Source organism: Plasmodium gallinaceum (genome assembly GCF_900005855.1).
Source record: "Plasmodium gallinaceum strain 8A genome assembly, contig: PGAL8A_v1_76, whole genome shotgun sequence".
Classification (NCBI taxonomy): Eukaryota; Apicomplexa; class Aconoidasida; order Haemosporida; family Plasmodiidae; genus Plasmodium; species Plasmodium gallinaceum.
Window position 1 is genome coordinate 917467 of NW_021628238.1, and position 26159 is coordinate 943625.

General features: G+C 17.3%; 7 protein-coding genes across 7 annotated transcripts; 2 read left to right on the plus strand and 5 right to left on the minus strand.

Moving 5' to 3' along the window:
- Nucleotides 1-1444: 1444 nt before the first annotated feature.
- Nucleotides 1445-1900, minus strand: PGAL8A_00214100 (conserved Plasmodium protein, unknown function; the record flags this gene model as incomplete). The annotated part of the gene is made up of 1 exon (XM_028670847.1): nt 1445-1900. The coding sequence occupies one exon, from the start codon at nt 1898-1900 to the stop codon at nt 1445-1447; it is 456 nt and encodes a 151-aa protein (XP_028527559.1).
- A 2590-nt stretch (nt 1901-4490) lies between these two features.
- On the minus strand, nt 4491-7289 carry PPM3 (protein phosphatase PPM3, putative; the record flags this gene model as incomplete). The annotated part of the gene is made up of 9 exons (XM_028670848.1): nt 4491-5156; nt 5376-5545; nt 5797-5862; nt 5999-6028; nt 6258-6326; nt 6442-6497; nt 6633-6653; nt 6850-6893; nt 7182-7289. 9 exons carry the CDS (start codon nt 7287-7289, stop codon nt 4491-4493), a joined length of 1230 nt encoding a protein of 409 aa, XP_028527560.1.
- Nucleotides 7290-8739: 1450 nt separating this feature from the next.
- On the minus strand, nt 8740-10921 carry PGAL8A_00214300 (MFS-type transporter, putative; the record flags this gene model as incomplete). Its single annotated transcript, XM_028670849.1, has 2 exons — nt 8740-10553; nt 10903-10921. 2 exons carry the CDS (start codon nt 10919-10921, stop codon nt 8740-8742), a joined length of 1833 nt encoding a protein of 610 aa, XP_028527561.1.
- Nucleotides 10922-13418: 2497 nt separating this feature from the next.
- On the minus strand, nt 13419-14185 carry PTP1 (protein tyrosine phosphatase, putative; the record flags this gene model as incomplete). Its single annotated transcript, XM_028670850.1, has 3 exons — nt 13419-13613; nt 13698-13752; nt 13920-14185. 3 exons carry the CDS (start codon nt 14183-14185, stop codon nt 13419-13421), a joined length of 516 nt encoding a protein of 171 aa, XP_028527562.1.
- A 3074-nt stretch (nt 14186-17259) lies between these two features.
- PGAL8A_00214500 (methyltransferase, putative) lies at nt 17260-18937 on the plus strand (the record flags this gene model as incomplete). The annotated part of the gene is made up of 9 exons (XM_028670851.1): nt 17260-17268; nt 17421-17458; nt 17546-17658; nt 17763-17876; nt 18011-18099; nt 18361-18422; nt 18509-18572; nt 18713-18776; nt 18873-18937. 9 exons carry the CDS (start codon nt 17260-17262, stop codon nt 18935-18937), a joined length of 618 nt encoding a protein of 205 aa, XP_028527563.1.
- Nucleotides 18938-21423: 2486 nt separating this feature from the next.
- PGAL8A_00214600 (conserved Plasmodium protein, unknown function) lies at nt 21424-23160 on the plus strand (the record flags this gene model as incomplete). Its single annotated transcript, XM_028670852.1, has 1 exon — nt 21424-23160. One exon carries the CDS (start codon nt 21424-21426, stop codon nt 23158-23160), a length of 1737 nt encoding a protein of 578 aa, XP_028527564.1.
- A 1309-nt stretch (nt 23161-24469) lies between these two features.
- HlyIII (hemolysin III, putative) lies at nt 24470-25535 on the minus strand (the record flags this gene model as incomplete). The annotated part of the gene is made up of 2 exons (XM_028670853.1): nt 24470-24570; nt 24746-25535. 2 exons carry the CDS (start codon nt 25533-25535, stop codon nt 24470-24472), a joined length of 891 nt encoding a protein of 296 aa, XP_028527565.1.
- Nucleotides 25536-26159: the final 624 nt, after the last annotated feature.

Below are 26159 nucleotides of genomic sequence, written 5' to 3' on the forward strand. Positions count from 1 at the left end.
GAAAATTTTTCTTTATATATATTTTATGTGTATTTTTTTTTTTTTTTTTTTTACTACCTGTTATTCATTAATATTTATATTAACTGTTTTACAATATTAACCAGTATTTTAGAAATTAGAATATTGTTTTAGAGCTATAATTGTTATTTTAATAATTTTCTAAAATGAGATACTATATAGTTTTGCAAAAAAAAAAAAAATAAATTATTTAAAATAGTTTTTTTTCTTCTGCTATTTTTGAAGCAATAATTTAACAAAAAAATGTTAATACTATAAAGAAAATAGTAGGTTAATTTCCTGATAAATACAACTTTTTGTTTTTCTAGAACTATTCTTATAATTAAAAAAATAAAATTTGGATTCGAAAAATTATAAGTATTCAAATCTATCTTAAATCATAAAAAAATTTTAAAGAAAAAGAGATACTTTTATACTATTATATATCGTCTTCTTATATCATTTAAATGTCTTTTGTTTTACAGTACAAAAATATTTAAAATAAGGAATAATTTTCTGTCTATGAAAATCATAGGAAAGGAAATAAGGCCTTTCATTCGTATGAAAAATAATATATAATAATTTAACACTTAACTCATTATCCTATATCTAATTACATTAGCTAAATGTTGATTGTCCATTATTTTATACAGAAAAATTATGTATTTCCTTGTTACATAATCTATAAGGTTTTATTTGTGTAGTTATCTTTTTAATTTATATAAATTTCATATGAAAAAGTGTCTATCAAATATTATTATTAATAATTTTTTTTTTTACATTGGGAATGAAAATTCAACCTTTAAAATATTATAAAATTATATATATTATCCTTCTAATTTAAGAAAGCTTCAGATAAATTTGAAAATAAGAAAAAATAAATATTAAGTTATATTGAGATATCATATCCAAAGAGCTTTACAGGAATCTTCTTGTATCTTTTAATTTTTAACAATATTATCCATATGTATAAAAATAGAAACATTTTTAAAACATAAATTTGTTTTATAATAACAGTTATAGCTTTTTAAGAACATAAAGCTCTTCTTTTTACCAAATTGGAAATTTTTAAAAAGTAAATCAATGAATGAATAATAATAAAAAAAAAAAAAAATAGAATAAATTAATCAAAATATAACAAAATAGAACAATTAAAATGATAGTAGAGTAAATTAAATCATAAATTTTATATTTAATGAATTTCATATAAAATTGTTTAAACATTTATTTATATTTATCATAAGAACATATTTAAATATATATATTTTCTCTGTATTAAAAATATAAAAAATGAAAGAAAAAAAAAATATATGTATATAATATTCTTTTTCTTAATTTCTATTCTTTCTTCTTATTTGTTTGTCTGTTTTTTTTTTTTTTTTTTTGAGTTGGTTCAAACGTACTAAATGACTTTATAATTCCAAAATTCTTCAATGAATTTTCGCAATTATAGAGTATTTTTATTGAAAGTTGCCATCATTGGACGATTCATATCTGTAACTATAGTATCTTGACATGATTCAAGACTTTGTACATAATTTGGTGCTGCCTCATTTTTAACAACAACGTTAGGATTAGATTGTTTAACAAAAACAGATGTTGGTGGATTGTTTTTAACTACAATATTAGATGGAGGCTGATTTAGTACCATTGCTGGTTGAGATTCATTTTGAACAACTACTGTTGTAGGCATCTGAACCAAAATTGGAGAAGGCAATAATTGGTTTTTGACATAAACTGGTGGCAATGGCTCAAAAAATATAGGTTGGCAAAATTGTTGTGTATGGTCAAGATAAGTTTGAGGTAACACTAAATTGTGATTAGGTAAATACATTTGAAATGGTTGTGTGGGAACAACATTCATTTTATTATCAATTTGTGGGATATAATTAAAGGGTTGCATTTTTGAAGCAGTTCTTTGAAAAAAAAATTTTAATTAAACAAAAGATGGGAAATTCAATAAACAATTATATTCAACAAAAATATTTACAAGTTATAAAAATGCTTCAAAATGAATTTAACCGTTTATAAATTATAATATTTAACAAATTTTATAAAATAAAATGAAAATTATTTTATATGTTTACACAACAATAGCAAAAAAAAAAAAAAAAAAAAAAAAAAAGAATAAATAATATTTAATAAATAAATAAATTAATAAATTAATAAATAAATTAATAAATAAATAAATAAATTAATAAATAAATAAATAAATAAATGAAGAAAACGATATTTAAATCTAAATAATTTTTAATTGCAGTAGATAAAGAGTTAGCTACATATTTTTATTAAAAAAAAAAAATTATATGTGCAAATTTCTTGAATTAATAAAATATAATGCAAATTAATAAAAAAGCAATGTCATTTCTACTGATGTAATATCATAACAAAAAAGCTAACATATATACTTTGTGTATATTATAATGTTAATAAAAATTAAAATTAATTATGAACACGTCATGCTTATTTATATATAAAAGTACACATACTATATTTTTTTTTTTTTTTTTTTTTTTTTCTTAGATTACTATTAAAAAATTTCATATTTTGTGTGAATAATCTTAATAAATTAAAAAAAGAATAAAAAATCTTCTTTGTATTAATCTATTTCTTGATAATTGTGATATTTTATTAAAAAAAAAAAAAACAAACAAACAAAAGAATAAATTTAGACAGGATTGAACAAATGTATAATTAAAGCTAAAATGTACTGAGAAAAAATATATAAAGTATTTTTATTAAATTAAATATTTTATTATTATTAACATCATATACATTATCTCTCAGATTATATATTTACATTTTTTATTCATAACATATTGAAACATCTAAAGGAAAAATCAAATCATATTTATTTACTCATTATAATATTTTTTTTTTTAAAAAGAAATAAAATAACTATGGGTTTTTCTTATTATTTAAATATTAATTAAAAATTTATATTTCTATATAAGATAACTATTAACTATAAAGTATTTTTTTTTAAATCTCTTAAAATGCAGTGTCAACTAATTTGCCATTACATTCATCTATGTTACTTTAAAATGTGTAATATTTCTAATGAAATAAAAGTATGTTGGAACATTTATATAAATTGTTAATAATTGAATAATATTTTTTTTTAATTTAGTTTAGCAAATAATGAAATATTCATTAAATAAAACATTATAAGAATATTCATGAAAGTGAAAGAAAAAAAAATATAATTATGTATTTTTTTATGTACATATTTCTGTTATTTGATATTATTGAAAAAAAGACTAATTTTAGAATTATTTTTCTATTTTTTAAATTTCATAATTTCCTTATGTGAAGCAGTTATATTCTATATTTTATAAAAATATATTTTCCATTTTGAATCAAAAGTGTTTCATATGTAAAATTTTTATTTAATCTATAATAATTTAGTCAATTAAACAAAATATTCATATTATTATACATGTCAGAAGTTTTAATAATTAACAACAAATATAAAGGAAAAAAAGTATTATATTAATATGAATAATAAAAAGAATTTTTCATAATGCTGTAATAATGTATATAAACTTTTATGTATTATTCCCTTGAAAATAATTAAAAGAAAAGCTAATTTCATGTTGAATTAGCTTAATATTAGTATTATAAATTTAGGGGTTTTTATAAGGGAATAAAAATTAAAAAGTATTTAAAATATAAATAAGCAAGATGTTTAATAAAAAAAAAAAAAAAAACTAAAAAAAAATTAATGAAATAGGTTTTAATTACAAAATTTTAAATTGTCTTATTATCTACTAACTTATGTTTTTCTTAATTTTTCTTTATTTTTTTTAATAAATACTTCGTAAAAGTAGCATTTATATTTTTCCATTTTAATTTGTCATAATGCATAGATAAATATTTTTTTTTTTTCTTTATTTCTTTATTATATTTATTTTCATATTATCATACTTTATTTTTATTTTGTTTATTAAAAACATCATCTCCCCTATTTAACGTTTTGTAATTTATTAGAGTACTATTTTATAATTTAATCTGCTAAATAATGTATTAGGTAAAGCAAATATATTATTTTAAATAATATTTTAATTTAAATTATCTTTATCACTTATTTAAGTTTTAGATTGATTTAAAATTAATAACTATAATGTTTAGGAAACTTAGAAAAAATATTTATTTATTTGTTTTGTATATATATTTTTTCTTATTTCATGTTACAATCTTTCCTATAATATGCTGATTTTTTTTTTTTTTTTTTACCTGTAAGTATATTATATAAAATAAATTAATATACTTTGAACTAAATTATAAAACCGTAAAATGATAATTACTTTATGTTCTTTAATGATATTATTCTTCATTTTTATAAAAAATATGTTCTTTCATTTTTTTTATTCACAAGTTTTATCATCACTTAAAGTATATTATTTTAGTTTAAACTAGCATAATCGATAATTTATTTATTGAATTTTTTAAGATAATTTTTATTACAATACCTATATTTTATGTTTTTTTAATTAATTCAACATTTTTTTTCTATCATATTCTATAAAAAATTCAATCATCTTATTAAAATCGGTTTGATTCATTTTATTAAAAACATTGTTTGTTATAAGATCTTCTTGAAGGATAGGTAGAGTCAAATGTTTTATATTTTTTTTGTTCCTTCTATTTAATATGATATGAACATTTTTATTTTCTCTAATTTTTTTTAGAAATGGTTCTATAGAACAGTATTTACCCTTAATTTCAGCACAACTTTCTACTAAGTTGTTTATAATGTTCTTATCATTTATATGATACTTATTCAGAAAATTTCCATAAAATTCATATTTTGTTATCTCCTCATTATGTATGTAAATGCTTGGTACCAATTTTTCTCTAAAATAAAAATTGTCCATCTTTTCATTAAAAAATTTAATTATTTGAATAGTTATATTATCTTTAGAACCTGATAATAAGGCATAATCTAAAATGTTTATTACAGCATCACTTAATGTATATCCATTAATACATTTATAACTAAATTTAGCTACATCATTCCATGACAACGTTTCAAATATTCCATCACATCCTAAAAATAGAATATCATCATAGTTTGCATAAAATATTTTTATATCTGGTATACAAGTTATCATTGTTTCATATGGATTATATGGAAAATTGCAGTTTTTTTTATAATTCTAAAAATAAAAAATTTATGAATTAAATGACTTTAAATAATATACAAACATTGAAAATGTACAAATTCCTAGAATATTAAAAGTAACTTCAGGAAAAAAAAAAAAATAATATAATATATAAATAAATAAATGCAACAAAAAAAAAATATGTAAATTAAAAAATAATCATTTTTTTTTTTTTTTTAAAATAATATATAGTTAATTATTTTTAATTTTCACTTTATCTCCGAATGATCTAGACACGCCTATATATCCAAGTATTCTACCATTTTCAACAAATCCTCCAATTTTATTAATTCTTTCTTTTTCTTTTTTATTATAAGGCTTATGATCTTCACTCAGTGAAACAAATGAACCGTCATTTTTTATTAGCATCGCACGTGAATCTCCTTCAATAATTTAATGATATAAAAAATTATTATAATTATTTAAATTTATATTTACTATTATTCATAATGGTGTCAAAATATCATTATAAATTTTAAATATATTAAAAAATAAAAATATGATACTTGTATGTATAGTTAAAAAATGCAAATTATTTACATCATTCCTTGATCAATTTATTAATTTAGAAAATATAAAATAAAAATAAATTAAAATAACATAATTTATATTTTATGATTTATAAAATTATTACCTAAGTTACATATATAAAGTTTAAAGAAATCTTCGTGCACAATTTTTTCAATTATAGCAATGATTGCTAAAGAAGGAATCATAACAAAATGTTAGGCAATTGTTTAATTATATTTTTCATTATTCAATTATTTATTTAATATATTTTTTCTTTATTTGTTTTATTCATACAAAATTTATAAAAAAAACTCTAGTTATTTTACCTGTTGACCCGCTATTAGCAAAATTACTATCTAAAAAGAATACATAAATTTTAAGTAAAATTAGGAGACAGAAAAAATATGTTTATTCAACTTAAATAATAGAAAAATGTTATATAATAAATATAAAAATATTGAATATAAGAATATCAAATGAAAATCTTTATCATGGAGTATTGGATACATGCTAAATTATAATTATATATATATATATATATTTCTTTTTTAATGTATTTTATAAGCTAAATAGAAGTTTACATACTTAAAATTTCGTTGTCCATCTGAATGCAAGCGTTTACTATATTATGAGAATCTAAAGATTCACAGTTACCTTTAAAATATAAACATTATTAAATAATTATATCTTTTTATTTTTTTAAATATTTAATCATACAATATAAGTACACTTTTACATTAATAGTATATTTTCCTCATTTTATATATACCGATAAAATTAGCTATATTTCGTGCACAATATAAAGCAGTTTCTTTTCCTATATGGCTAAAATATTCAAATTTTATTATAAATTTTATTTCATTTATTACACAAAAAAAAAAAAGATTTTAAATGTATATATAAATATTTTTTATTTAATAATGTTTTATATCCTTTGTGGTTTAATTATTTTATATATACCCATCAAATATAGTACACATTCTAAATTTTCAAAAAAAATAAAAAGAATAAAATCGAATGAAATAAATAAAATATATTTTAAAATAAAAAATATATTATAATTAGTAAAAAAAAAATTAAAGGATAGTAGTTCATTTAAAAAAGTAATTATAATAAAAATTTAAATACATATCATCTATAAGAATTTCTAAAAAAAATTAAATTTAAAAAAGTATACCTGCATGATGGAAAATTTTTAAGAGACGCTAAAATAACAGTTACCTAATATAAAAATGTAAGTATATATATTTGGATATATGATTCATATCATTTTTTTTAATTATATGGTAGAAAAAAAAAAACTTTGTTGTTTTTTTCATCTGAATGTAATACTTAACTAGAAATACAAAAAATGAAAAATAACAATAATCTTTCTATTCATTTAATTTATAATAAAAATAGGTCATAACTATTATATATTTTTATAAATTTTTATATATTTTATATTTATATCAAATGTAGAGAATGACTATATAAAAAATAAAAAGTATCATGAAAATATAAAGTCACATCTTCTTCCGTGGTACGATATCCTTGCATAGTTCCAGCACAAACATGAGTGTACCAGCTAACAATTTCAGACACTTCTTTTGTGCTTATTAAATTTAATCTACTCATAATTCTACTTATTTTCTTTTTTTTTTTTAAAAAAATTAGAACTTTTTTTTATTATATTACTTCTTTTAATAATATATAATATATATATTATATTAATATATATTCATTTCAAAATAAAAAAAAAAAAAAATAATATAAAAATAATCTATTTCTTCAATTTCATTTTAAATACAACATAAGAAAAAATTTTTTTTTTTTTTCTTATAGAAAAGTACAAATTTATTTCTAATATTATCTTTCTAACTTATAAAGGAAAAAGGAAAATGTCCCTTTTTTTTTTTTTTTTTTTTTTATTAAAAATATATTTTTATTCATGCATTTTAAACTTCATTTACAATCTAAAAAAAAAAAAAAAAATTTATGTTTAACTCATATATAGAAAAATTTTAATTATAAATATTGTCTATAAAACATTTTAATTTTTTTTTTTTTTTTTTCAATTAAATTATTAATCTTGTCTAGAGACATGTAATATTTTAAAATATCTCTTTTTTCTATTAGTTACGTAAAAATCAATATAAGATATTCATTTAGCTTTTTATCTTTTATGAAAAAAGCTTCTATTTTTTTATTAATATAAGGAAATAAAAAAATTATAATATTTTTTCTGATAATAACATAATTACACTTTTTAAAATAAAAAAAAGTATATATCGTCTATATATTAAAATTCATTGAAAAAAAAATTGATCAAAATAATTGAATATGGTAAAAATTATTTTTTTTTTTTGAAAGAAAAAAGAAAGTTTACATACAAGAACTTTTTTTTTTTTTTAGACGTAAATAGAATAAATTAAAATGTTATTAAAAATTTTTTTAATTTTTCTTTTCTTTTAAATTTCTTTAGCAAAAGTTCTATACAATACATATATAATGCTAAATATAGGTGTGTATAATACTTCAGTTAAATATATATATTTGTTTTCTTTTTTTCTAAAATTATATATGTTTATCATTATTGTGGTAACTTTTTTTTATAAATATTTGTTTTATTACAATTTCTTACGTTTTATAATGAATACTTTTAATCTACATAGATTCCTTTTAAAACATAAATATAATAAAATGTTAACAAATCTATATTTTAATGGTCTTTTTTTTTTTTTTTTTTTTTCCATAGAATTTTACATGTTATGGTAAAAATGAAATAAAGAAATAATAGAAGCATTATGAATTAAAATGAAATAAAACTTCATAATTAATTACAATTAGATGTTTTCTAAAAATTATTTTTGGAATAAGTAATTTTTTTATATTTTTAAAAGCCTAATATAAACAAATAATTTCTATATGCACAAGTATTATGCATATAATCATATATAAAACAAATAAAATAATACATAAAAAAACAAGAAAAAAATAAAAATTGAATTATATTTGTAAATTTTATGCTTATTCAAAAAATTAGAAAAAAAAAAAAAAAAAAAAAAAATAATAAATATCTTTAAAATTAAAAAGAATTATGGGTCAAAATATTCATTTTTCTATTATCATATTTACAAATTGTATTGTAATCATCGTAATTAATATTTGAGTATGATTTAGTTGTTTTATTTAATATTTCCATTTTATGATCATAAAATAAAAGTTCTTTTCTTAAATTTTGAATATTTAATTTTTTACTTAGGTGAATTTTATAAAAGTCTTTTATATTATTATTTTTCGTTTCATCTATTTTGAAAACATTTTCTTCCATTATATCACTATATTTAGATGTATTAGTTGTTGAATGACGAGGAGAAGATGAAAAATGAGAATAGAATCTTATTAAGGATGGGGGATTAGAATAATCATCAAACATTTTTGAGTCTGATGGAAGCATAGATAAATCATTATAATTTTCTAATAATTCATCAGTATTATCATTATTATTAAAAAAATCTACAAATTTGTGTGTATGAAAAGTATTTCTTTTTATAAGGCCACTTCTAATAGAAAAAGTTAAAGCGTTCATAGGTTTTTTTTTGATAGTTTTCATGTTTACACTAATTAACAACATTAAAAAGGATAAAAAAAAAACCAAAATACTAATATTATAATATTTTGATATATATGAAAAAACAGATATAAAAATTGCACTAACTGTAAATGAAACTACTTGAAGAATAGAAGTGCACAAATTTGAACTTATTGGGTAAACTGTAATACATGCCATTTCAACAGATATTGGCTGAATAGGTCCAGACCAAAAACCAATTAGACTTATAATAAGGATAATCATTATATTATTATTAGTAAAATTTAAAAGAACACATACAATCATTATCATAGATACACATAATATAATTAACTTCTTAAAATATTTACTATTAGCATTAAAACATAAAAGGGCACTACCTAATACAATGTTAAAAATAAATAATGATCCAGACATAGCGAAATATCCTTTATTCACTGATTTTTCTTTTAAAACAATAGACATATCAGCTGAAAAACTACTAATCAAACATTCTGAATAACAAAATATTATTAATATTTTTATAATCTCTTTTTCTGATAATATATTAGCTACTTCAATCTTTAAATCACCTAAAAAACGGTTTAATTCCCTTCCAAAATTTTTTATACTTAATTTGTTTCGATTTACATCTGAATTATCAAAACTTAAATAATAATTATCATTTTCATTATTTGTTTTTTTATGAAAGTTTAAATTTAATGCTTCAGCAGTCTTAGAAGGAGAAACAGGTGGAGAACTTTCAAAAAAAAAAATTACCATAACAGAACCAATAAAGCTTATAAGACAAATGGAAAATAATAATTCTTTTACATCTTCTTTATTTAATACTATAAAAGGTGCATATAAATATATTATTGCTGTTCCTAATACATTAGAAATAATAGAAATACTCGTTGAGATAATTCTTTCATTAATTGGAAACCAAATTAATGATACTTCTGGTGGAGCATTAACGAAAATAATTTGCCCAATTGATGAAAGAAATTGACCAAACATAACAAGTTTTAAATTATCCCAAAATAAATATCTTAAAAAACAACCAATAAATTGCAATAAAGAACTAAATACTACATTTGTTCTTAATGAAAATTCACTTAGTAAAAAAGATAAAGGTATTGAAAATATTGAATAAATAATAAAATATACTTGTGGAAATATATTATTTGAAACCCCATATAATTCATAACAAACATTATTTATTGGAGCAAATGTAAAACAAATTAAATTATCAACCATACAACAATAGGAAAAATAAAATAACATCAGCCATCTTCTTTTGTACAGCTTAAAATTATCTAGTTTCTCTGCCAATTAACAATATATATATGTAAAACAAAAAAAAAAAAAAAAAAAAAAATGTATAAGTAAAACAGTAAATATAATTAAATAATTAGCTTAATTAAAGAATCAATATATAATATATAGTATATAAAAAAAAAATAAAAAAATAAGTATAAACTATAGAAAAAAATAAAGATAAATTTATAAAGCTTAAAACAAAAAAAATAAATAAAATAAATATATACAATAATTCACTTTTGAATTTAAAATAAAACTTTTTTTTTCTAAATATTAAGCTCTTTTTTTTTTTTTTTTTTTAGTAGTTCTTTAAATTTTTATTTTATGATTATATATTTTTTTTTTAAATTTTACCTCCAATGTAACCTTGCATTCTTGTGTGAAATTTGTAAATTTTTCTATTTGTATAACATCATTTAGTCATAACAAAATAAATTTTATTATATTTGCTTTTTCTCTTTTATTTTTTTTTTTTTTTATTTTTTCTTAATCTTTTTTTTTTTTTTTTTTTTTTTTTTTTAACTTTTTTCTTATATGTTTTTATATACAATCTCAATTAAAAAAAAATTATTAAATCACCAAATTTTTCTAAATATGTTCCAAATATAATTTTTCCAGCTGTTTTTTTATTTTATTTTCTCTCTTTTTTTACTTCTTAAATCAAATTTTTCATTTTTTCTTTTTCAATTTGATCTTAGATAATCTGTTATTTTTTATTTTAAAGTGTATTTTTTTTTGTCTTTCATTTAAAACTTTTTTCCTTTTTTTGCTACCTAAATTTTTTCTCCTTTTTTCTTCTATTTCAATTTTCTTTTTATTTTTTAAATATTTTAGAAAATATATTATAAATTAACTAATCAAATTTTATATAAATTTTGGAGTCTTTTAGACGTTTTTTCATGGTAAATTTTTATTCCTGTGAATAGTAAGTTTTTCTTTTTATTATAAAAATATTTATATTCTTTAAATAGTTAAGAAAATATAAATAAAATAAGGATTTGGAATAATTTGTAATGGCTAAAATATAAGAAAAAATTAAAACCATTATTATTTTTTTTTTCACCACAATTACAAAGAATTGATGAAAAAGATTCTAAAATTTATTAAATAGATTAATATATTTTAGGATACAATCAATTTTTTTTATTTATATTCTAATAAGGAGAAAACATATGAGAGAAATCTTATTTTTAAATAATGCATTTTTTAAAAAGCTATTATTAAAAAATTAGTTTATTTAAATATATATATATATATATATATATATATATATATATATATATATTTAGAAATTATTAGTCCATTAAATTTTGTTGATTAGTTAGCATCAGAAGATACATTCAATTTATCTATTTTAACTTTATTTCATTATTATTTTTAGGCTTATAATAATTTTATTTAGACACACATAATATTTTTTTATGAAAATGCAAATTTTATTTCTATATATTTACTTTATTATTATTTTTCAAGTGTTCATATCTTTATCTTTTTTATTTCACATGTGTAATTTGAAACTGTATTAAGGAATATGTAGTTAGACAAAAAAAAAAAAAAAAAAAAAAAAAAAAAAGTTATGAAAAAAGTTATAAATAAATTCTTTTAAAAAGAAGGTAAAAATTAAAAATAAAAATAGTGATATAAAAATTTATATATTTAAATGTAAAATATAAAAAAAAAACTTAGTTTTTTTTACATTTTATATAAAAATAAAAAAGGATTTTATAGGTAAATAAAATAAGATAAATATATGTAGCTGTTGTGTTATATTTAGAATTTTAAACTTTATAGAAAAATATTCCCTTCTAATTATGTTTATTATTTTATTTAAAGAAATTTTTTTTTTATCTATAATTATACCATTATGAATATGCTAATTTAAAAATTGAAACAAAATTGTTTGGATTAAAAAATAAAAGAGATAATAGATAACATGTGGTATACCTGTTTTTCAATTATATATAATATATACATAAAAAATCAGTGTGTAATTCCTTAAAGAAGTTTTAAATTAGAAAAATCATATAAGTTTATTTATTTAATGGAAAAAAATGTTTTCATTTTATATTTAAATATATAAAAATAAGAAAAAAATAAAATTATTTTTTTAAAGTAATAAAAATTATGTTAAAAGGAAAAGGGATTTAAATATTACATCTTATTAAAACTAGGGGATATTAATAATGTATTGATTCTATTTTGAAAAAGAAATTCTAAAAAACTTTACTCAAGTCACAAGAATATTAATATATAACTATCCTTCGAATAACACAATATGTTCTGCAAATGTTAAAAATATAAATATTTATTTTCATTGATATTTATAAAAAAAAAAAAAAAAAGATCTAAATAAAAAATTTTTAACATCAAATTTATATACACTTAAATAATGTTTAAATTTCTAGAAAAAAAATATATTTACGAATAAAAAAAAGAAAAATTAGTTCTTCATTTTAAATATAAATATGTATACATAAAAATATTTTATATATAAAGAAATAAAAATATAGCAAAAAAAAAATATGTTTTTCAAATAAGTTTTTGTTACATCCTAACAATTATAAATAGACAATTTGGGAATTAAAAAAAAAATTTTATTATAATAAATATTTTTCATTCAAACATATGTATATAACATATATGTAAAAATTATATATATATATATTAAAATATTTTATTATTTTTAATAAATAAAAAATCTATGTGAAAATTTAAAAAAATAAATATAAATGATATTTTAAAATGTTAGTAATAAATTGTGTTTCATTAAAAAAAAGAGGAAAATTAAAAAATTCTTTTAAAAAAAAAAAAAAATTATAATAAAATTTATATATTATTTTATATTCTGTAACTCCTTGTATATTTTTAACTTAAAAACTAAAATCTACAGTTACATTACTATCACACATTTCTGAAATAAACCAATTTATATACTTTTTCGACGAAAAAGTAATTTTATTTTTCAAATTTTTTTCATATTCACATAATTGTTCTATAAAACCAATATTAGGACAAATTTTTTTTTTTTTCATTATAAAGTTGAATGCTTCATTAAGGCAAAAATTCTGCTAATAAGAAGTACACAAATGTAAATTAAAAAAAAAAGAATAAATTCAAAAAAAATTTAAAACTTAAAAAAAAAAAAAAACCTGTTTTTCCATCAAATAAGCTATTGCTATTGTAGATGATCTACTTATTCCATGACTAAGAAAAAAATATATATATAGATATATATATATATATATATATATATATATATATATATATATACAAAAAATTATTTAGCTAAGTAAAAAACCTTATGCACACTAAAATATATGTAAAGCAGGTTTTTATTTATCTTTATGTTTTTTTATTAAAAAAATTTATACCAACAATAAATAAGAACAGCCTGTTCTTTTGAAATAAATGAATGAATAAAATTGTTTGATAATTCGAAATATGAGGAAATAGGTTCTAATCCCATATCTTCCAGATCAATTCGTAAATTTTCATATCCATCAGGAACCTTTTGTTCAGGATATTCAAAATAAGTACAGCATATAACGAATGCTTTTATGCCTTTTTCTTTAAGGATTTCAACATTGTCTACATCATTACTTCTTCCCAAATATAAAAATGGTAATATTTGAATCATTTAAATTTATTTTTTTATGACAAAAAAATATAAAATAATTGTAAAAATATATATATATATATTAAAAATTCGGGAAAGTAAAAATTTTTATTAATTACTACCCACCAAAAATATATTTTTTAAATATGAAAATTAAAAAATATTTATATAATTATATTATATAAATAATTATAAATTAATAAAATAATCTAATTCAAAAAAATTTTGAGATGTATACCACAAACAAAAAAATACAAAATAAAATAAAAAAAAAAAACATTACATTTCAAAGACAAATAATTAAATGAATTATGGTAATTTCCATTTAAATTTTATTAATATATTTTTAATTATAAATTATATAAAAAACTTATTCATTCTTTTTTTATTGACATTTTCATTTTTTTTCCTTTTTAATAGAATGTTTCACACTTCTATAAGAAATGTGTCATAAATAAATAATTTATATAAAATAAATAAAATATATAAAAAAATTAAATAACAATTATGCATTATTTGCCAAAGATGCACAATAAATTATAACATATATATATATATATATATACGTATATATGTATGAAATTATAAAATGAAAAGAGGAAAAAATTGCTGAAAATTAATTTCAAAATTTTAATTTAAAATATAATACAATAAATTATTCTTATCAGCAAATTAAAAAAATTAAATTAATGATCACTACATAAAATTTAAAATACACACACAAAAATAAAAAAAAAGTTATCTTTAAATACTAATAAAGTTATTGAATATTTATATAAAAACAAAAATATGCCTTCTTATAGAAAAACTATTTTTTTTTTTTTTTCCTTTTTTTCACAATTTATTGGAATTTTTAGAAAAAACTAAAAAAATTAATGTCAAAGATTAAATATTTTAAATATTTATATATAATACTTTTTAATTGATGTTCATAAAAACAAAAAATAATAAAGAAAATATTGTCTTATTTTTATTAAATACATTTTTTTTTACTGTGTTGTTCAAAAATAATATACTTTATATGTTATACAAAATGGATGAAGAAGGATTAATAGATTCAACTGAAAAAAACAGTAAAATAAAAATGATTTTGAAGAATGTAATAATTCATTAAGTATTATAATAAAAATATACATGTTTTTTTTAATATAAAGACTATATGATTTCACTTAATAGAATTTCACATGTACTTATAAATATTTTACCTGTATTATAAAATTTTTTAAGAGTTATATTGTTTACATATAAATATTAGAAATATAAAGAACAAAATAAAATTACAAAACTCATTAAATTAATTTAAAATTTTAACTTAATATTAGAAAGAAAAAAAAAGGCATGCATAGAAAATAAAAAAAATATGGAATTATTTAAAAAAAGAAAAATATATATATATATATATAAACTTTTATTTTTTGAAACATTAAAGAATACATTACTGAATAAATCAATATTATTTTTACTTATGAATAGGTAAAAGAGTATTTAAAAAAGATAGATAAAAAACAAAATAAAATACTTGATTTATTCTATAATAATGAAAAGTTGATATAAAAAAAATATATATATAATAATTTAATATAGAACCAGGTAAAAAAAAAAAAAAAAATTTTGTTTATATTTTGTTACATTATTTTTTTTTTTTTCTTTTCTTATAGATATTCATTAATATATATTTATAAGAAGATATGTTAATTTTTTTATACATAATAGAAAAGGTTTTTTTTAAAAACTCATGGAATTTTTTTTAAAAAAAATATGGCTTTATTCTGTTATAATAATATTCATTTTTATTTGTCATGAAAATATTATCATGACATATTTTTGCTTAAATACCATTAACAGGACCTATAAAAAAAAATTTAGTGAAAATTACAGCCTAATTTTATGTAAATTTAATCGAAAAAAAAAATATGAAATGAAATGTTTTTTATATTTTTAATTTATCAATTTAACTATATTGTTAGCCAAGAAATTTAATCTTATTTTATAAATGTTAGAATACTTTTTATTTCTATTAAAAAAATTTTAAAAATAACATTAAATGACAATATTAACTGTACATTTTTGTAAAAAAAATATATAAGTCAGATACTTTATTATGTAATACATATCACTTAAATGACAAAAATAAAATTACTCTTTTTATTTTAATAGAGAAAAAATTTTATATTAATCTTTAGGTATTAATTATATTATTTTTACATATAAACAAAAATATATATATATTTCGAAATATTTTTAAAGTTCTTAAAAACCTATAAACCTTTATTCTAATAAATTAAATACATTGGCCATATTAATGAATATATTAATTTTAATTTATTAGCTTTTCATTAATTTGATATTTTTAAGGGTAAAATATAGCCTTTAAATGCTAATCCTTATATTTCATTATTTTATATTAAATTATTTTATCTTCTATTGAATTATGATATATTTTTTAATTTTCTTTCTTTATATATTTTTCTCGTTTGCTTTTTTATATATTTTTTAAATATTTTTTTTTTTATATCATCAAGGAAAAAATAAAAAAAATAATAAAACTAAAATAAAAAAAAATTTTAAATGTATACACACATATATTATTAAAAAAGAGAAAAGAATATTTGTCTTATACAATTAAGTTTACTATTATATGTATATATATAACATTAGTTATACTTTAATAAAAGAAAATTAAAATTTAATTATTTTATTTTTTTTTAATTATGAAAACGTTTCTGTAAATTATTCTGGAATAATTAAAAATATAAAATATACATTTTTTATTAGTAATGAAGTATTGTAACACATGTATCTTACGTAAAATCGTATAAATAATAAAAAGTAAAAAAAATAAAAACGATTATTACAAAATAAAAACAGGTATATTTAACATTATATGTAAGAAATAACATATAATAAAAAAAAAAAAAAAAAAAAAATATTAAATGAATAACTAGCATGTTTCTAAGTAAAAAATAAAATTTTCATATGTTTACAAAATGAATCTTTTTAGTTTTTCATACAGATAATAATCATATTTATTTAACACAAATCCAATATTTGATAATTGCTGTGTGTAAGAATACAACTCCTTTCTTATTTTCACTATGGCTGTGGTAATAGAAAATGAAAGAAAAATATAAAAGGACACATATTAGATATGTTTTATTTTGATTTAATGATAACTTGAAAATACATAAATTTAAAATATGCTTCAATAGTTTAAAATATGTAATCCTACTTTTTTTTTTTTTTTTTTTATATTAAGTATGGAAAAATATCTTATTGGAATGATCGATATACTAAGTAATATATAATTTATAATTTTTTACAAATTTATTATAAAGAATTTATAATTTAATTAAAGTTATAATTATTTATATATTTTCAAAGTGAAGAAGAGCAATTTGATTGGCATCAAAGATGGAATGGTGTAAAACATATTTTTACAGAACTTAATATAAAAAATGATGCTAAAATTTTAAATGTTGGATGTGGAACATCAAGTAAAGAGAACAACATTATTACATTTATAAATATACATATATAAGAAATTATATAATCCTTGTTTTTTTAATATTTTTTTTTTTTTTTTTTTTTTCTTATTTAGAATTTAGTGAAGAAATGTATGACAGTGGTTATACCGACATAACTAATATAGACGCATCGTCTGTGTGCATTAAAAAAATGAAAGAAATATACGTTGATAAACCAAATTTAAAATGTAACTACACCTTTATAATATTTAATTATATTTTTTTATTTTCTTATTTATTTATCTATTTTATTTATTATTTTTTTCTTTTTTTTTATATTAAAAATGTATATATACTTATTATTTACGTAAACTTTTATTAGATATTTTAATGAATGTTTGTGATATGAGAGAATTTAAAAATGAAGAATTTGATTTAATAATTGATAAAGCATGTCTAGATTCAATAGTAGTAATAACATTTATATATTATAGAAAAAATAAAAGGATAATTAAAAATTCTCTATAAGTTCAAATATTTTTAAAAATTTTACTTTTTATAACTTTTATAAATGCTTCTATACTTCTTTTTTTCAAAATATAATAATATTTTCTCTTTTTTATACATTAATTTATAATTCAAATAATATGCAAAAGTATATATTAACCCTAATAGTTAAAATTAAGAATATAAAAACAGACAAAATTTTCTATTTTTTTTTTTTTTTTTTAGTGCTCAGAAGATTCCTTAAAAAATGTTGAAGAAATGTTATCAGAAATATCAAGGACTTTAAAGTAATTAAAATTATTTTTCATATGTTTAAATTAATAAAACAATATTAGTTATGTAACTGAAATAATATAAAATAAAATATTTTTAGACCTGAAGGTATTTTTATTATTATATCTCATGCGCAACCAACTTATAGACTAGGGTATTTACAAGTATGAATATAATAAATGTTAATATGAAAATCTATATTTAATTATTTTACATTTTAATGAATTAAACGTAAAGTGAATTTTTTTATAACAACCAATGACATAGTATAAATTCCCAAATATTTCAATATTACTATTTTTAGAAATCCCAGTATAAGTGGGATGTTACAGTTAAAACAGTAAAACGTCCCATGTTAGGAATAGTGGGTTAATTTTTTGTTAATTAAAAATTTATTTTGAAATATTTCATTGTTATTTTATTAATTTTATTTTATATACTCAATGTTTTATTTTTTTTTATAGCTCCTCCTGTAGATGATAGTTTGCATTATATTTATATTTGTAAAAAGGAGAATATAATAACTTAAAAATATAATTGTTATTAAAAATTGTCAAATATTTTAAATTTAATTTTTTTCTTATATCCTGACCTTCTTCATTTTAATTTTTTATATTTACTTTTTTGGTTCCATATATATATTTTCACATTTAATTTAGGTACATAGAAGTAATAATTTTTTTTTTATATAAAAATATAATTATATTTTTATAATATTTAAGAATTATTATATATTTATTTTTAATTATTTACAGTTAGTATAGAAATTTTTATTAAAATTTATGTGATTCAATTTTTTTTTTTTTAAAATTTTTATTCTAAATATTATTTTTAATTGAACAAATCTAAAAAAATGAAAAAAAAGGTTTTATCATTGTGTGTGAAATAAATCAATCCTATATTTTTTTTGAAAACAGCTATATATAAAATAATTTCTTGTAATATTTTTATTATTCAATTAATTAAATATCTATATTTTTTTGTTTTTTATTTTTGGTTTTTTTTATTGATAAAATTATGATGATACTATTAAGTATAAAAAAAGAAGACAGAATTTCTTTCTTTTATTTTTATTATCTTTTCTAAAATTAAAAAATTACTTTTATTTAATGCACATACATATTTCAATCAAAATTTAACACACCTGTGTGCATAATTACTAATAAAAATTAAGAAAAAAAAAAACCCATTAATGGAACAACATTGAAAATAGGAGAAAATATAATTTCTAAATATGCATAATTGAAATTTATTATTTTTATAAAAATTATTTAATTTTAATCCATAAACATAAAAAATACAAAGAAAAAAAATATAATATACGCTATCATAATTTTTTTTAGAATAAAACATATATTTCTAGAACATCTTATGTCATTACTATTTCGTATACATAAAGAATTGCACACATAAATAAAAAGAAATTTTCTTATATATATATATAAATAATAAATAATTATATAAAATGTTTCATTTTATTAACTCTCTGTATTTACACTGTTCTACATTAATTATTAAAACTCTTATATGATATTATTACTGCTATATAAATTCATTTTTTTAAAATTGGACCTTTTGCTAATTCTTCTCAGTTCTTTTTAACTTATGTGCTTATAAATATAATGATGCGTAAAATTTTTTTTTGAAATTCATAAGTTACAACTCTTTAAATTATTTTTCACATTTCTATAGCAGTAAAGAACAAAATTGGAAACTAAAAAAAATATTTATATAAAACAATTTTACTTTATTAAACGCTTAACAAAAGTAAAATTAAAAAACTAGTTTTCAATAAGATATATTTTTTTTTATTTAGCAGTGCAATCATTTTTTTATTACATTTATGTTGTGTCTCAATTTTTTTTCAAAATTAAAAAGAAAATCAGTTTTGTATATTTTAATAGAAAAAAGCATTTTTTTTAAATTTTATATATTAAAATATTAGAAATCGTAAAATTTTTTTTTTGTTTTTTTTACAATAATAATTTATATTTTTTTTATTGGCTAATTCCATATTTTATTTATTTTTGTTGTTTAATTATTTAAAACATTTTTTATAAATTGTAAGAAAAATATTAGTTAAATTGTGTTTCTGTATATGTGTTTAATTTTTTTTTTTTTTTTTTCATAGTAATTACAACATTTTTGCATTACGTAGAACTGTTGTATCTATTTAATTATTAATGTATATATTTGTTTTACTTATTTTTTCATTTATTCAACAATTATTAAATTCAAAAATACATAATTTTAATTTGTTAACAATGTTTATCTATTTTAAAAAAATAAAATAAAATAGAGATAAATTGTAAGAATTTTTAAATTTATTTTTTATGAATAAATTTCATAATTTTTTAAAAAAAAAACTTGAATTTTTTTTTATTTTATTAATATGATTGCACTTATATGGTGTAGAGCTTAATATAGTTAAATAGTAAATTAAAAAATAGAATAAATCTAGGGAAAGAAATGATAATATTACTTTAGTATTGTATTGGTTAGTTTAAATTGAAAAAATAATTTTTAAAATTATTTAAAGAAAGTTTTAAAATTATATTTTATTTAAAGTAGAAATAGTATTAAAACTAAAAATTAAATATATATTTCCTCTTAATAAAAATTTAAGAATTATTGATGAAATTTAAAATATATAGATATATTAAAAAAAAAAACTATAATAAAGTAATAAGGAAAGAAATTATCTACACATACATTATTTTTTTTTTTTACAGAATTTTTTTAATTTCTTAGATAAAATATTCAATATTAAATAAACATAAATACAAAAAGTGTTTTTAATTATTTCATATCCTTTATATTTACGTTTTTTTTTTTTTTTTTTTTCCTTAAAAAAAATTATGTGCACAGTATTTAATTTTAAAAATAGTTTATAAGGAAATTATTAGTAGTTGAATAATAATTTATTATTTAAATTATGTATGAGCTAATTTAATGTTTATATATATATATATATATATAAGAATATAAAAAAATAAAAAAAAAAATAAAAAAAAAATGGATAGAAGTAAGTGCAGAAGAAGAAGCTCAAGTAAAAAATACAGATTTTCTAGTGGTGATTCAACTTACTGTAAACCAATAATAAAAAACTCATCACACAATGATGATTCTAGTGAAGGAGAAATTGAATTTGAGGGATGGATAGAATTTGTTACAAAAAAAGATAAAAATGAAAATAATACATCCACAGAAAAAAATAAGAAATCTAATAAAAATAGAAATAGTTCTAGAAAATTATCAGATTCAGCAAATGAAAATATTTTAAAAAATATGGATGAAAAATATAGATCATCTTCTAAAAGAACATCTGACAAAAATTCTATTAATAAAAATGAAGTAAACTCAGAAAAATCCTATTCATCTACAAATTATATATATAAACAACCAGAAAATATCACAAATAATAACATGTTTCATTTAATAGATAATGGACAACCTGCATTATTTATAAATACACAAGAAAATAGAGAAAATACGATGAATACATTAAATCCAATTTATGTTGATCCTATGTCTCCTATAGTTCTAAAAAATCAACAACTTTTTCCTCAGTTATATGTAAGACAACCACCAACAGTCATTGTGACAAATGAACAAAGGCCTCCTTTAGTTATAAATCCACCACCAGCTAATGTTATTTTTAAAAATCAATCTCCACAACCTATATATGTAAATAATGCTAGACCAAATATAATAATTAAGAATGATCCACCAATTTTGCAGCATCCTATTAATATGGATACAATACCTATTCAGGTAGATAACGCTAGTGAAAATTTTTCTGTTAAAAAGGATTTTTTAAAATATCCTAGTTCAATGAATATTAAAGGAGAGTCATTAAATGATAACAAAAATTGTTATTTAAAAGGAAATATAAATACTTCTAATCCAACAATACCTACTAACTTTATACAATTAGATAATAGTATAGGTGAGATTTCTCATCAAACAATACCGAATATTTATGTGATGAATGATACTCAATGTGCAAATTATTATCAAACACAAAATTCAAATGTAAGTCCAAATAATAATATCATTCATGTTCAACAAAATCCTGCATTCAATGAATATGAAACCAATGTTGTGCAAAACATACCATCTCCATACCCACAAGTAATATCTCAACCAGAGCAAAATGGTAATTTATTAAATCAACAATCTACAGGAAATCCAGTAATGCAAATAATTCCATCTCCAACAGTTCAAACAATGACACCTACAGGAGTTCAAGTAATGCCACAAACACAACATTTTGAATCTATTTCTAATTTCCAGACACCAGTGACTTATGAAAATAACTATACACAACAAGTTGCTCACACCACATTCGCAAGTGGTACACCACAAGTTATTCATCAAAATCCCATACCAGCAACCACAATTGTACAAGAACAAATAACAAATAATCCTTCATCTCAATTTAGAACAATTATCCCAACTAATACTATAGCAAATCCAACGAATGTAATGAAATTCCAAAGTTCTATACCTCAACAAATGAATGTAAATAAAACTATGATACAACCATCATGTTCTCCTTCTCAAGTTTTGTCATCTTGTTCACCTATAAGTTGTATGCCAACAAATAAATTCATTCAAATGCCTACATTAAAAAGAAATACATATGTAAATCCAAATGTTAACCCTATGTATCACAGTCCTAAAAAAGTTCAGATAATTGCACGCCCTATGAATGATGGAAATGCCAGAGGTTACAACATATGCAGATAAAAAATAAAAAAAAGGTTATAAAAATAAGTAAATAAATAAAAATATATAAAAAAATAAGTAAACACATAAATATTGAAACACTTTGAAAAAGTACATTTATATTTTACGTACAATTATTTTTTTATTCTAATTATTTTTTTTTTTCGATAATTATTTGTTTTTTCTATAATAGTAGATATATTTTCCTTATTTATTTCTGTCATTAATTTCCTTTTTTAATTTCTGTTGTATTTATTTTTTTGTTTTTTTGTTAATTTAAGTATTTTGATTTTTATTAATATCAGTATTTCGTCTTTTTAGTATTCAATTTTTTTTTTTTTTTTTTTTTCTTTTTTTTTTTTTTTACATTTGTTGTTTTTTTATATTACACTTTTTTATAATTTTTTATAACTTCTGTGAAATATAAATTATCATATAAACGTTTCACATCCATATTTTAATGAATTTTTTTTTTAAATATGAATTAATATACATTATATTTAAAATGTAAAAAGTATAATATTTCTAAAAAAACAAAAAAAAAAAAAAAGTAGGAAATTCTAAGAAAAGTGAAGATATAATAAATATATATATGTAATTTTTTCAATGATTATTATATACTAAACATATAATTATATCTGTATTAGTACAGAATCATTTTTTTTTTTTTTTTTGAGTTTAAGAAACAATACATTTGTTTTTTAAATTTATGATAGAGTGATTTATTATTTTCTAAAAATTCTTTTTTTTCCTATATTTTCCATATTTTTAAGAATTAACTAATTTAAAGAAAATTCTACAAAAAAATACATAAATACATATATACATTTTCAGATTTTTCAGTATAATTATGAATGTGCTTTAAAAAATAAGATTACAAAAATTATATAATCAAAAAAATATAAAATAAATGTAATATATATTATAAATAATATTTTTTTCATAAAAAAAATCAAAATTACATTAATATCTAATTCAACACATATATAAAACTATTTTTTTAAAACATAATATATACTACAATTAGTATTTCAATGATTCTAGGTGATTTTATTCATTTACAGAAATATGTACTAAATAATTATACAATAAAAAATATTTTATTAAACATTATAAAATTATTTAATTAAATATTATTAAATATAAAATTACTTCATAGTATGTAATAAGATATTTTTTTGTTACTATAATAAAAACATAAATTTTTTATAATTTTATGAAGTAATATATAACATTAAATATTACTAAATTTAAATATATAGTTTTCATTTATTGAAAAATTGAAGTGTTATTTTTTAAATAATGTTGAAGGAAAAATTAAACACGAATATTATTGCGTGTTTCTTTTTATAACACTACAATTTAGAGCAAAAGTACAAAGGGCACTTCCTAAGCAACAAAAATGAAATAATTCATGAAACCCAATTAGACCTGTGAATTGAAAAAAAAAAAAATGAAAATAATTTTAAAGAAAAAGTTAGAAAAAATAATGAGAAAAATAAAAATAATTATTTAAATTAATAAAGATAAGACTTCACACACACTATATATATGTATATATATTAAATATGTAAAGATATAAAAATAATATAAATAATAATTATACCTGGAAGGACGTTTGGTTTTTTTATTGAATATATAACAGCTCCAATAACATACAAAACAGCTAATGATACTAAAAATATTAATTCACTAGTATATAATGAAATAAAATAATCCTTTATAAATACTGAATGTAAGAACCCTGCTGATAAAAAAGTAAATGTTCTTATAAATCTATTTCCTGAAGAAAAACAACCGCAAAAAATACACAAAAATCCAAATAATATAGACATAGATTGAAGTGATATAAATAATAGGAGTTTCCCTTTATTGAATAATAATGCCTGTACAGGTAATGAAGATCCGCTTATCATTAAGAAAATACCAAAATGATCCAATTTTTCAATAAAAAAAAAAAAATGTGGGTTCCATTCAAAATTGTGGAATAAAAAAGATGCAAAAAAATTAAAAAAAATACACAGTATTGCTACAGATGTACATATTTTTGTCGTAAGTGTTTTTGATAAATTTAGCATATGAAATATCCATATCGGAGATAAAAATACTAACATTAAATGTATCTTTCCTCTAAACCACGTTTTGTCTTTCCTTCCAATATATTTAACCAACATGATTTTGCTTATTTTCTTATCATTATATAATTCTACTATTTTTTTATCATTTTCAGATAAATCTTTCGATTTTAAAAAAGACCTAATTACTGTATCATCTATATTATGATCTCTCAATGGCATATTGAAAATACTTGTCTTGTTATCATTTTTTAAAAAACTTAAAAATACACTTTTATAATACTGCAAATTAAAATAATCATTTAAATTTAATTTTTTCATTATTTTTTCTTTTTTAATTTATTAATCTTGAAAATTTTATTAAATGTAAAAATATTATAAACCGCATGAATGTATTCTACAGTTTCCCTTTTTTTTTTTGTTTAATTTTATTTTAATTATTTTAATACTTTTAAGAGGAAAAATTTTTTTTTTATTTATACCATTTAAAAAAGAAAGAAAAAAAAAAAAAATTAAAAAAATTAAATTTTAAATAAAGAGAAGCTTATAATGAATTGTATAAATAAATAAATAATTTTTTTATATAAAAATCATTTGCACTTTTTTTTTCTTTTTATGCAAAATAATATTGAGGACAACTATTTTTATGATACAATATGCAATTTAATACATATTTGGAAAGACATAAAAATGAAAAATTTCCATAATAATTTAGCAATATGAAATCATGGTAAAAAAAATTATTAACTTAAAACAAAAACTTATTCATAATAATATACAAAATAAAAATTAATTTTCTTATTCAGAAAATTGTTAAAAAATATAAAAAAAATACCCATATCTAGCATATGATGCTTATTAATTGATCTTCATTTTTTTACCACATATAAATAATCATTATAATGTAATATTTTTAAATTATCTTCTTTTTTTTTTTTTAATGTA